This window comes from Hippichthys cyanospilos, chromosome 8, assembly GCF_059441005.1.
Source record: "Hippichthys cyanospilos isolate Australia breed blue-spotted pipefish chromosome 8, RoL_Hcya_1.0, whole genome shotgun sequence".
Lineage (NCBI taxonomy): Eukaryota > Metazoa > Chordata > Actinopteri > Syngnathiformes > Syngnathidae > Hippichthys > Hippichthys cyanospilos.
Genome location: NC_142376.1, coordinates 9,426,111 through 9,438,129, shown reverse-complemented (window position 1 = coordinate 9,438,129; position 12,019 = coordinate 9,426,111). Strand labels below are relative to the sequence as shown.

The window sequence follows — 12,019 nt, the reverse complement described above, 5'->3', positions numbered from 1 at the left end:
CAAGGGTAGGAGTTGTGCATATGGATTTTGGTGGCAATTGCTCACCGTTTTAGTTGATAACCAAAGGTGACAAACCAAGCTAGGAACTGTAACAACGCTCGCCTTACATTGTGTGGAATCACGCTGACTCCTAATTTTGGGCCGTCCCAGAATTTGTTGGAAGCCGCACAAAATAACATCTTCGATCACTTCTCAGTTTTCAATATTTTTAGTGTAAACGTCATTTTCACAAACAAACCTGTTCCATAAGTGACAATGTTCAACCATTTCAAGCGTCTATTTAGTGAGCAGAATGGGAATGATGAAATGTTGCAAATTAGCCCTGTTGAAAATCGTTAGACAGTATCCGTGTGCTACTTGTTTAAAGATTTTGCGGCATTATTTGTTTCATGCATATCCAAATGAAATGTTTCAACGACCTAACACTATATTCCATTCTTTTCTTTTTTTTAGTTCATATATGATGAAAAAGTGGTTTGGTAAGTGTCAGTTATGTTGTTGGTCATCAGAATTAAGCACCAGTCTTTCATTTACTTATCCCCAAAAAATGTTCGCACAATTGATTTGATTTCTTATGCTTTTCAGGTGGGAAGCACTCACGTTGATTCTGATGTATTTCGTCTATATTTTGATAATGAAGTAAGCCGAATACTGAAATACATATGAAGCCAGATGAAACTCAAGTGATTTTGAAGATTCGCCATATGATGATTCAGTTTTAAGTGTTTTTTTTGTTGTTGTCGTTATGCAGACTCAATTCCCACGTTGTTCGTTTCCTGGAGAGGAGGAAGAAGAACTCATCCAGTTTAAGAAATGGAGCCGCTAATAACGGTGAAGTCGACGACGGCTCCGATGCAACTGCCGTCCTGTTGAAAAAAGGTATAAGGTCCTTGATGAAAGTTGTAGCTGTTACATAGTGGCGTTAGGTGACATTCTTAAACTAACATGGCGTCGACTTATGCCATCGGCTCATGCACTCATCTTAACTGACTTATCTACTGCTGTCACTGTACAAAACACTCCCTATTGCATGTGTCAACACATGTGCAGCACCGCACACAAACTTGTGTGACTCAACACAACCTCACAGAGACAATGTCATGCTGTGAATAGTGAAGTCTGATGTCCAAACACCTCTGTTTATAACAGCAAAGCACTATTTTCGTCAAAATGAAGCTCCCCAATTCACTTCAACATAGTATTGGGAGTAGGGGCGGTTTGAGTTAAGTGATGTGTCCAGACTTTAGAGAGGTCCACATACTAAGTTACATTTAATTTGCCGGCTTGTTGTTGAGAGAAAATGAAAGAAAAATTGTTATACTGCATTTATTTCCAATTTTTTTTATTATATTGAACAGCTACACCAATACGTTTGTTCGGTTTATTTGGTGTATGTTGTAAGCAGGATAATAGAAGTAGGGTAGGGTGACTGATAGCAGAATAATTTGGTGGGTCACGATAAGGGATTAAAAGATAATCGGCAGAGCCCATTATCTTCTGATATTCTGCATTTTGACAAATACCGACGTCTGCCTTCATTAAAAATCTGACGGCCAGTATTGTTCACATCTAGAAACTAGTTTTTAAAATGTTCAGGAAACTAATGAAACTAACAAACACATGTTTAAATGCATTCAAATGCATTTTAAATCAATAACAAAACCATTGACTACTAGGCTGGCTCAATGTACCATATTTTCTAGCCAATAGAAGCAAAAATTGAGCCAAAAAACAATTTTGTTACGGATAAGCCGCACTGGACTATAAGCCGCAGCTCATAACATCAGATGTTTACGCAGAAAGATGCTAAATGGAAATGTTTCAATTTTTTATTTTTATTTCTTAATTGCCTAACAACAGCAACATCCTCTTCAAAAGAGTGAAGTCCCAACATATTTATAGAAACTGGATGGATTGATGAATATTTTCAGCATAACGTCAACAGTTAAATAGCAGTTAAAACTCAAAATCAGTACTTCCATAGGATCGTTTCTCTTTAATTGATTGAATAAGATTGAAAAATTATTTTAGTAAAAATATAAACACATTGCACATAATTCATATATAAATAATCATAAATATACAAATACAGTCATATATACTGTAAAGCAAATATACTCATCACAAACATTTAAACAAGATTTTATTCAGTTTAGACATTTGATTAAATTATTTTTAATAATATATTTTTCAAACAATTTTAGAGCACAGCCATTATTTTCACATATTTTCAATTCTATTTTACAGTTAAATTGACACCTTGAACAGATACGCGCATTTGCTTGACCGGTGTAATGTCTCCTGGCAGATAGCAAAAAAAAAAAAAAAAAACGCAGAAAAGTCGCACTGGACTATAAGACGCAGAGCTCAAATAACGAGTAAAAAGTCGGACTTATAGTCCGAAAAATAAGAAAATTTAATCATTATCCGCCATTGACCACTATGCAAGTCAAAAATTCACTTAAAATGAGCTGTTAGTGAATGAGATTATCAAATTATGAGTTGTTTGATTTTTTTTTCATTATTTTGGCGCCAATATTTTCCCATTTATAGAAAATTAACGCCTTCCTTAACAATAATCAGTTTTGGTACTGGCCATGGAAAAAAACAAACATCAGTGTATTTCTAGTCATGATTACAAGTATTACGCCAACTATATATACAATGTAGTGTATATAATGTACTGCGATTACATGGATTTACTGTGTGTGCATGCACATGCACGTGTTTGTATCTTGAAGCTAACCGCCACAGGAAAACATCAGTGCTGATGGTTGACGAGCTGCTTTCGGCGTACCCCCACCAGCTGTCTTTCTCAGAGGCCGGCATGAGAATCATGATCACCAGCCACTTCTCCCCGAGAACACGCCTCACCATGGCATCCCGAATGCTCATTACTGAGGTAGGGGCACAACGGCGCACACACACACAAGCCACACACACAACTCCACATTCAATTGAATTTCTGCACGTTATTTTGATACCCATTGAATCAAAAAGTGTTTGTTCATATCATTTTCCAAGAAGGCGACGGTCTTCTAACACACAGTACCAGTCAAAAGTTTGGAAACACCCTTTGTTTCTTTCTTTTTGAATAGGGGTATGAGTTTAACAGATGAATTGTCCATTCATCCATTTTCTATAGCCGCTTGTCCTCACAAGGGTTGCAGGCTTGCTGGTGCCTACCCCAGCTGTCTGAGGGTAGTAGGCAGGGAATACCCTGAACTGGGCTAACCACTCGTCCCCTTAACTTTGCTAACCACTCTTCCACCGAGCCGTCACAGATTAATTGTGATTAATTAATTACAGTCAGAGTTGGTGTTTTTTTTAATCACGTCAGTCTCATTTTTAAGCTCTAGCTTTATGCTTTCTCCATGCTGATTAGATCTGTTTTTATGAATCAGGCTTTTTGTGTTGAGTTGTTGGGGGGTGAAAAATAAATCACAGTCAATCACATCCTTAAGTGGACATTGATTGGCTGTCATTGTGTTGGGCATAATGTAATTGGCTTCTGTTGTGGGTGGGAGGGCAAAGTGTAGACATGAAAATAGGAGAGCATGTTTTAGATTAAAACATCATGATTTTGAAGTGTGCAATGAACAGGATGGTCAATTTTAATTTGGGTTTTATTTTATTTTTATTCGCTAAACATTTGTTTAGTGACAAAAGAAAACAGCACCATTCCTCCTGACGGTCGAAACCAAAGGTTGCACCAGCGCTTGGGACTTGTCTCAAATGCAGCAAAATGTAAATGGTTACAAGTTACAACTGATGTCACAGTTTTGTTATTGTATATCAATCTTTCAGCCACAATAATAAAGCGTATTCCCCCCAAAAAATAAAAAATAAAATGTTGGTTGTGGGTTTTACCCATCACTTTTTAGATGAAAATAGAAAGAGATTAACTAGATCAATTAATTAAAGATCTTAATTAAACTCTCATTTCAAACTTTTGACTGGTATGATATGACGACTATAACGAGCAGCACAGAAGGCGCGTTACTTTAGTTACCGCCACTTTCACTTTAATTTGGTTGTTTTATATTTACAACCAAAAACTGCTTTTTATATACAAATATTTATTCAAATTATTTCTGTACTATTGTATCAGTGTAAAATAATTACATATTATGACGCAGTGTGATGAAAGTAGATCCACAGTGGGAGTGAAACACTGTCAAAAACAGAAGACAACCTGTAGTGAATGATTATTATTTTATTTTTTGGAGTATAAGATTTAAATTTCTATTTATTGAAATGTACAGGATTATAAACCGCAACATCAAAAATTTAATACAAAATCTATTTTTGTCATGTAGTATAGACAGCACCAGACTATAAGCCACAAGTTGTAACATTAGATAATTCTGCAAAAAATGGTACATGGAGGTTTTTTTTTATTTTTATTTCAACTTTTTTAACATAATATAATACAACGTGTCGTACCAATATCTGATGTTGGGCACAGAGGCAGCGTCTGATCAATACACGAACTTTGACCAACGGCGACTCGGATGGGCCGTTGAAAGGAACAAGTAAGCGGAGCATCGAAAACGGGCTGTCGGGAGCGGAACGCGGTGTCAGCATGCGGCGCGAGGATCACGAGGCGGGAAATGAGACGGAGAACGAAGACAATGACAATAACGAAAACGATGAGGAGGAAGAAGAAGAAGATGGAGAAGGACCTTTAGTGCCCTTCCAATGTCCAGGTGGCTGAAACAGATCTTTGTGTTATTCCATTTTTCCATTCATCCATCCAATAACTGCAGTTATTTTTTTGGCAACAAAATAATGCATTGAGTCATGTACTTTTTTAGTTCCAATCCAACAAGAGAGTCTCATCATTTATCAAGCGTGAAGTTACACTGTGATTGCAACCTACCAACTAAGATTTCATCAAGTTAAATATGGAAAAAAAAAATCCATGTTTAATCTAAATTGGAATTAATTCTCCTGTGACGTTGTCATAATTTGAAAGAATATAATACATGGAACGTTTGTTGTATTGCAGCCGGTATATGCAACAAACTGAAGTGGTTGTTGGCCTGGCCTCTGTGTCTACTGCTTTACTTCACTGTTCCCAACTGCTCAACGCCTCGCTGGGAGAACTGGTTCATGCTGTCTTTCGTCTCCTCAACCCTGTGGATCGCTGCTTTCTCCTACATCATGGTTTGGATGGTGAGAGTTTCAAAATGTATGCCCAAGTGAACCGTTTTTCCAATAGTGAAGTGAGAATCATTACATGTTTAAAAATTTGGAACCAAATTCAATGGAGTTAAGTAGAACTAAACCAATACTTTTTTTGTATTTTATGTTGTATGTGCCAGCACACGTAGAAAGCTGATACTTTGGTTTTATATAAAATTTGTGGAATAGAAATTAAAGTGAATAATTTCTCAATGTAAGAGTAAAATCATTATAACTGCAGACCAAAAGTGACATCAAAGCGCAAATAATGCGCAAATAATGCCGTGTCTGGTGAGCTATTCAATTATGTCAGATGAAACATTGACCATATATACCTGCAGTCAATATTCGGGTTAATGACAAAATAGGGGTTTCTGAAACATTCGCATTATCTCCATTTACCTGGATTAGCAAAAAGGGTTGCATTAATTGTGTCACCCCAATTGAGACCATGACATTTGGAAACTTCATGATGGAAATAGACATAATTTTTGCTTCTTGCTCTTCTAGAGCTAGGGGAAACGTTGACCAAGTTGGGTGTGCGCCACTGAAAGAGCCACCTCAAGCTCTGTTGCTGGAAACATGTTTGAATGAAAAAAAAAAATGGAATTTGCAATAGACCCCACCCCCAAAAAAAAAAAAAAAGAAAACACAAGAAATCACAAGTTTTGAATTATTTCCAATTAAAAAATGTGACAAAATTAAACTAAATTAATAGTAAATTATTGGGAATTATACCACAGCAGCAATTCAACTGTTGTCACACTTAAACAGTCTTGACTGTCACCTATTGCCCGATTGGCTGTTGTTTGTGTGCCAAAAAACACATATTCATCTATAATTTATTGTCCTTTCATTATAGACAATGTCAGCACAGAAAAAGAATATTTTGAATTTACCAAAAAGCCCTTGGCTGCATTATCCAAGAATATAAGAGTCACTGCAATCAATCTGTAATTGTTCAGTTTTAGGTGTTCAAATTAGAGAAGGCAGTCAAGCAGAGGAAGAATGCCAACAGGAAGTTATTGACCTTTTTGTAGCTGACAGGCAGCAGGTTGACTTGTCAGTAAGTGACTTTACATAAAATTTTATGTAGGTTTGAATGAAATAGTTGTTAGTGTTTGTTAACCTTAAATGGTAATCACTAGTATGCTAATACAAATCGCAATTGGCCTGGAAAATGTTGTTAGCATCTAATCACCATGCGCAAATGATAATAAACAATGAGTATTTATATCGGCTCTCTTCAAGTCATCTTCAACCGTAATAAATTAAAATATAAATGAAATATAATTTTAAAAATGCAATGGGTTGTGTGCATAGTCGGGGTCTGTTACAAGGTCCATCGGACAATCGATTTGATAGTGACAGCCCTACTTTCTTCCGTCAATAAAACACATTATATTCATGCCGCTCACCACAGTAATAATGTAATCTGTTTCCTCCTCGCTCCAAAAGTGTTTGTTTACATCACCGAGAACTCAATGCTTAGCAAGTGGCAACATAATGTGGTGGGAAAAAAAAAATCCTCTCCCTCTGACTCACTATGGCGAGATTTGAATTGTACTGCGCCTCTTACTTTAAGTACTTTTGTATTGGAAAAAATATGAATCATTGTCGTCATTATGAAAGTTGCTTTGCAGTAAGCACAGCATTTTGTTGGTTTTAACTGAAAAAAATGTGTTTCTCAGGTAACAGTGATTGGCTTCACTCTTGGTATCCCCGATGTCATCATGGGCATCACTTTCCTGGCAGCTGGGACCAGCGTCCCTGATTGTATGGCCAGCCTCATAGTAGCAAGACAAGGTGGTCTCACACACACATACGCACGTCAATTTTTTTTTCCTCACGTTAACATTTGGAGGTGGTGAAGGGACATATCTCAACAGGGGTCCTTCAACTATCTTTTGATGTCTGCTTTTGCAGCTCCTGTCATCAAATATTTAAACAGTTCTGTATTTCTGGGCTCCATCACTCCGCTTCAATTTATGCTCTTATCTCGTCACCTTTTCTTTGGGATATCAGTCAAACATTTGAAACCTTGGACGAGCTGTCCGCGCTTTCTTTGTAACCTCCATTTTCTGCTCAATGTTTCTCCATCAGCTTAGGAATTTGTCTCTGTGCTCTGTGCAGGGATGGGAGACATGGCGGTGTCCAACTCCATCGGTAGTAATGTGTTTGACATCTTGGTGGGCCTTGGTCTCCCCTGGGCCTTGAAGACGCTCGCCATTAACTACGGCTCTGACGTAAGCGCCGCCTAAAAATCAAAATGTGGTTACACAATACTTTAAGAAAAAAGGAGGAACTGCTATTGTTTGAGAGAGCCGATTGTACTGTTATATGTGCGATATAATTCTAAATTCAGTAAGTTAAATATGAACAAGATTTTCATATGATGCGAAACTAAAACCACTATAAGTAACAAATTCATAAATGACAGTAATTACGATTTTGACGATTGAAATTGAGCTTTACCATCTTTCAAAAGGGACAGAGAGCTAAATCCCATTTTGGATCTCGTTAAGATTGACGGTAGTAATGTATTGGTAAATTGCGCAATACTGTTTTTTCATTATAAAATATTAAAGCTGTTTTTTTTAGTAATATTTCATTTTCGTTCAGAAATGGCTTTAGAATTCTGCTAATAATTGCCTGACAATTGTGAGGTTTGTTTTCTTCTTTCTACTTGTACGTAACGTTTCACGTATTAAAAAAGTATTTCTTTCTTGCAGATCAAATTGTACAGCAAGGGATTGATTTTTTCTGTCGGGCTCCTGTTGGGGTCTGTGTTTCTGACGGTGAGTGTGCATCTCATTACTTCCAAAAAAGTCTAAATAAATAAATAAATAAATATATATATATATATATATATATATATATATATATATATATATATATATATATATATATATATATATATATATATATATATATATATATATATATATATATAGAGAGAGAGAGAGAGAGAGAGAGAGAGATAGATATAGATATAGATATAGATAGATAGATAGATAGATAGATAGATAGATAGATAGATAGATAGATAGATAGATAGATAGATAGATAGATAGATAGATAGATAGACAGAGAGAGAGAGAGAGAGAGAGAGATTTGATGGCCTAATGATTCATGTAACTATCTGTGCGTTTAGGTCATCGGAGTTCACCTTAACAAGTGGACACTGGACAAGCGCCTCGGTCTCATGTGTCTCCTCCTCTACTCCGTCTTCCTGTGTTTCTCTTGCCTCATTGAGTACAACATCTTCACCTTTGTCAACCTGCCCACCTGCAGGGATGACTAAGACGCACACGCAAACACATCAGATACGCGCACACACTTTCAAATGAGACGTGGCATTTGGATTCGAAAGAGATGGCCGTGTACCAGAATGAGAGCCGAAATTGCAAATTGCTATTTTCAGACCCTTCTTTAGCCTAATGTTTGGGGAAAAAAAAATGAATCGCCGGGCACTGAAAAGACGTATAAATGAGTCTTTGGGGTGGAATGAGTTAACGAGAAGATTGATGTGCATTCTTGAGTGGAAATGTCACTTTTATTATTTTGTCGTTTTATCTATCAACGTTTAAAGGGAAGAAATAAGAATGAGCGAGTGACTGTCGACGAGACGGCGCCAAGGACGAAAGCACTTTTTTTTTTTTCCTTTTAGGCCGACGGTAATCATTCTGTAGGCAACGTGTTACACGAGTGGAAGTGGGGGAGTTTGGCACCGCGGCACTGATCTGAGTCCAAGTCAGTAAACTGGCATCTGCTCCGAAGGACTCTATTTCTACTGCAGATGAGACCATGTCTCAGCTGTCATTATCCAAGCATATCCCGGATTATATTTTGTTCATAACAGACCAACAATTCATACCGTTGTCTTATCACATCAAAACTACGTAACAACACACCGAAACGTTACTATCTCGTCATATTTTGTATCTTATAGTCTCGACATCGCAGCTCATGTACCTAGGTTTTGTACTTAAAATGATTTCCTGAGCGTTACGGAAAGCTTTTGGTTCCCATTTGTAAATAGTTGTCTGTAAATAGCCCCCGGATGGCTCATAATTTATTTATTGGTGTCATACGCACATTTCTCCTCTGGAGGTCACAGAACCCTCAAAAGATGTATTTATGGTGCCAGGGTCGCTGCAATCCACTCTTAGGAGAAAAACACTTCTTTACAGATGTGTAACGACAAGCACAATTGCTTTGGGTGTTTTTTTTTTAAATGACTTGATTTAGACGCACCGCGTGTTGGTGTTAGGAAACAAAATATTAATAATAATAGCTTGCACTGTAGAACATAAACTTGCTTCAGAGGCAGACCCTTTTTGGTCTAGGTGAGTCTTTGTTGTCCTCCAAATGCTCCATGCTGATTATAGGGATGCATTTTCCTTGTAAGATGAAGCAGTTTTTTTGAGTGGTACGTGTTCTAGTAGAACACTGCTAGAGTGAGCGTAGTCGCAAAATACAGAAAATGACTTACTGCTGCTTTTTGCTCCTTTAAGAGATTCGTAAATAGAGAGAAAAACACTGATGGCATTATTTGACGAGCCATTTTTTGGGGGGGTAGATCGATGTCCCGCTTTTAGATGTAAAATAATATACATCAGGACATTTATCCTACTTTGATGACTTTATTTTTTTGTCGAGAAACTTTGTATTTTGTACGTTTGGATTTGTCCCAATTTGGTGGCTTTGTTCTAAATGAATATTTTTACTAGATTTTAGAGCATGTCAAATGGATGTTTGTGAACAATCCTGAGGACTTTAACTCCACTACAGGAGTCCACAAAAGGCTCAATATTCGCACTTACTCCTTAAAAGACTTCCACAACTGTTAAAAGCTGTTGACTCTTGCACAGTATCCGTAAAAAAAAAAAAAAATCAGTTTCTGATTTATAAAGGGATTTTATTTTATTTGTTCTATTTTGAATCAGTCATTATAAAAAACAATTACCGGTATTTTCTAATTGTATTTCAATTTTCTTTTTCTTTATTTATTTTTCTTTTGTTTTGTTGAGTGATGCCTATTTATTTATTACAAGCAGAGTCAATTGTGCTATTACAGGAAAACAGGGTTTAAACTTATTGGAGAACATAAAGAATGCAATAATAATGGTAATTTTAATATCCCGCTTTAAATACGAAAGACTATAATTTAAAAGTTATAGAAAGGATCAGTGTTGTTTTATATGTGATAGGAAACCTAACAGCTGATTTTTCATTTAAAAACAGTTAATGCCAGGATTATTTCAAACGTGACTGTTTTGCAGGGATGCGTTTGGCACCTAAACAATCAAATTGCAACCACCGACTGGTTGCATTTTTTTTTTTTATATACCTGCCTAATGTGAGATATAACTTATAACGACACTGAGGATCCCTAATATATATATATATATATATATATATATATATATATATATATATATATATATATATATATATATATATATATATATATATATATATATATATATATATACATATTTGACCAGAAATTTGTGCTTGTGGACACCATGTTTCTCTGTTTTTGTCCTATAGCAAAATATTATTTCCAGTATTGTTACAGTACTGTATTTCAATATTTCACTAATACCGATTGTATTGTGTTTTCATAACGATAAATGGGATACAAAATGGAATGGGAGGCACTGATAATTCAGAAAAATCTGAATTGATCCCAGAAGTGTGGATTATTTAGTCGTTTTTCTTGATTTGATCAAAGACGTGCACATTCCAATCTTTGTCAGAATAGTTAGTATTATCAATAGTATGTGAATTTTTTTAGTTTTAGATTCTTATAGAAAAAAAATATTTATACCATGCACTTTATCATACAACAATTGTTACAGGTTTGTTTTGAAAAAAAAAAAGTTTTTTTCAGCTGCTATTTATAATACAGTATAATTGTAAAACCAAAACAATATACCACATTTTAAACTAACCAAACCACCATTCCAATGCTCGTTTTGAAACAAAATGTTGTCATTGATTTTCTGAAATGTGATACCCACATAGATGATATATTGCAGATGTATGATACGTATGTATATAATAGGTGTAAATGTATATATTTTTGTCTCCATATGTATATTTGTTGAATATATTTTCATAGAATGTAGGCTGCCCTTGTACTCCTTTGTTTTGATGTCTGTGAGATCTCTGAAGCTATTTGTTTACTCGCATGGAGATTCATGTTCAATATAATAAATTATTTATAGTACTTCTTAATGTATATTTGGAGGGAACTAAACTTCATTCCTGGCACTGGATTTATTTCAAACTGTTACCCAGTAGACATGCATGCTCTTGCTTGGTTGTAGTGGGACTGAAGTGGAGAGCTATTTGAAGAATACATTTGTGTACATGTGCAAGCGGTTACGGATTCTGAAACAAGGAACTTTTCAACTGAATGCTTTACTTTGTGTTTAGATGTTTCAGATGTCATTTTAGAGATCATTTTGCTACCAGAGCATTAATAAATATTTATTTGCTCAAGTCAGCTAAACATGTCTGGCATTATTCTTTCGTTGTATCAATTGTGGAGGTTCTTAACCCTGGAGAACCCAAGAAAAAAAAGCTGGATACGCTACATGTCAAATCAAGCGCTTTTTCATCCTACCTCCAGGGGCCAATTTTTGCATCACCAAAGCTTCGACTTTTCCCACCCTAATATATTATTTACCAATGTGAAATGGCATCGAGTTTCTCACCAGATTCCTAATATACAGTGTACTAGCTGTCAATTGAGACCCATTTTGAAAATTCTAATTGGCAAAAAATTGGGAATAAATTCAGTTTGAAATGAAGAAAAATG

General features: G+C 35.8%; 1 protein-coding gene across 1 annotated transcript in view; it reads left to right on the top strand.

The window, feature by feature from the left end:
* Positions 1–11,710, top strand: part of slc24a3 (solute carrier family 24 member 3) — a 51,809-nt gene extending 40,099 nt beyond the window's left edge. Inside the window, exons 8-17 of the mRNA XM_088421567.1 lie at positions 454–479; positions 586–639; positions 752–879; positions 2,742–2,902; positions 4,469–4,709; positions 5,012–5,178; positions 6,879–6,993; positions 7,321–7,433; positions 7,920–7,985; positions 8,342–11,710. Coding sequence (XP_088277693.1) covers positions 454–479; positions 586–639; positions 752–879; positions 2,742–2,902; positions 4,469–4,709; positions 5,012–5,178; positions 6,879–6,993; positions 7,321–7,433; positions 7,920–7,985; positions 8,342–8,491 — 1,221 coding nt within the window. The 3' untranslated portion in view covers positions 8,492–11,710. The remainder of the gene's footprint in view (positions 1–453; positions 480–585; positions 640–751; positions 880–2,741; positions 2,903–4,468; positions 4,710–5,011; positions 5,179–6,878; positions 6,994–7,320; positions 7,434–7,919; positions 7,986–8,341) is intronic.
* The last annotated feature ends 309 nt before the right edge of the window (positions 11,711–12,019 follow it).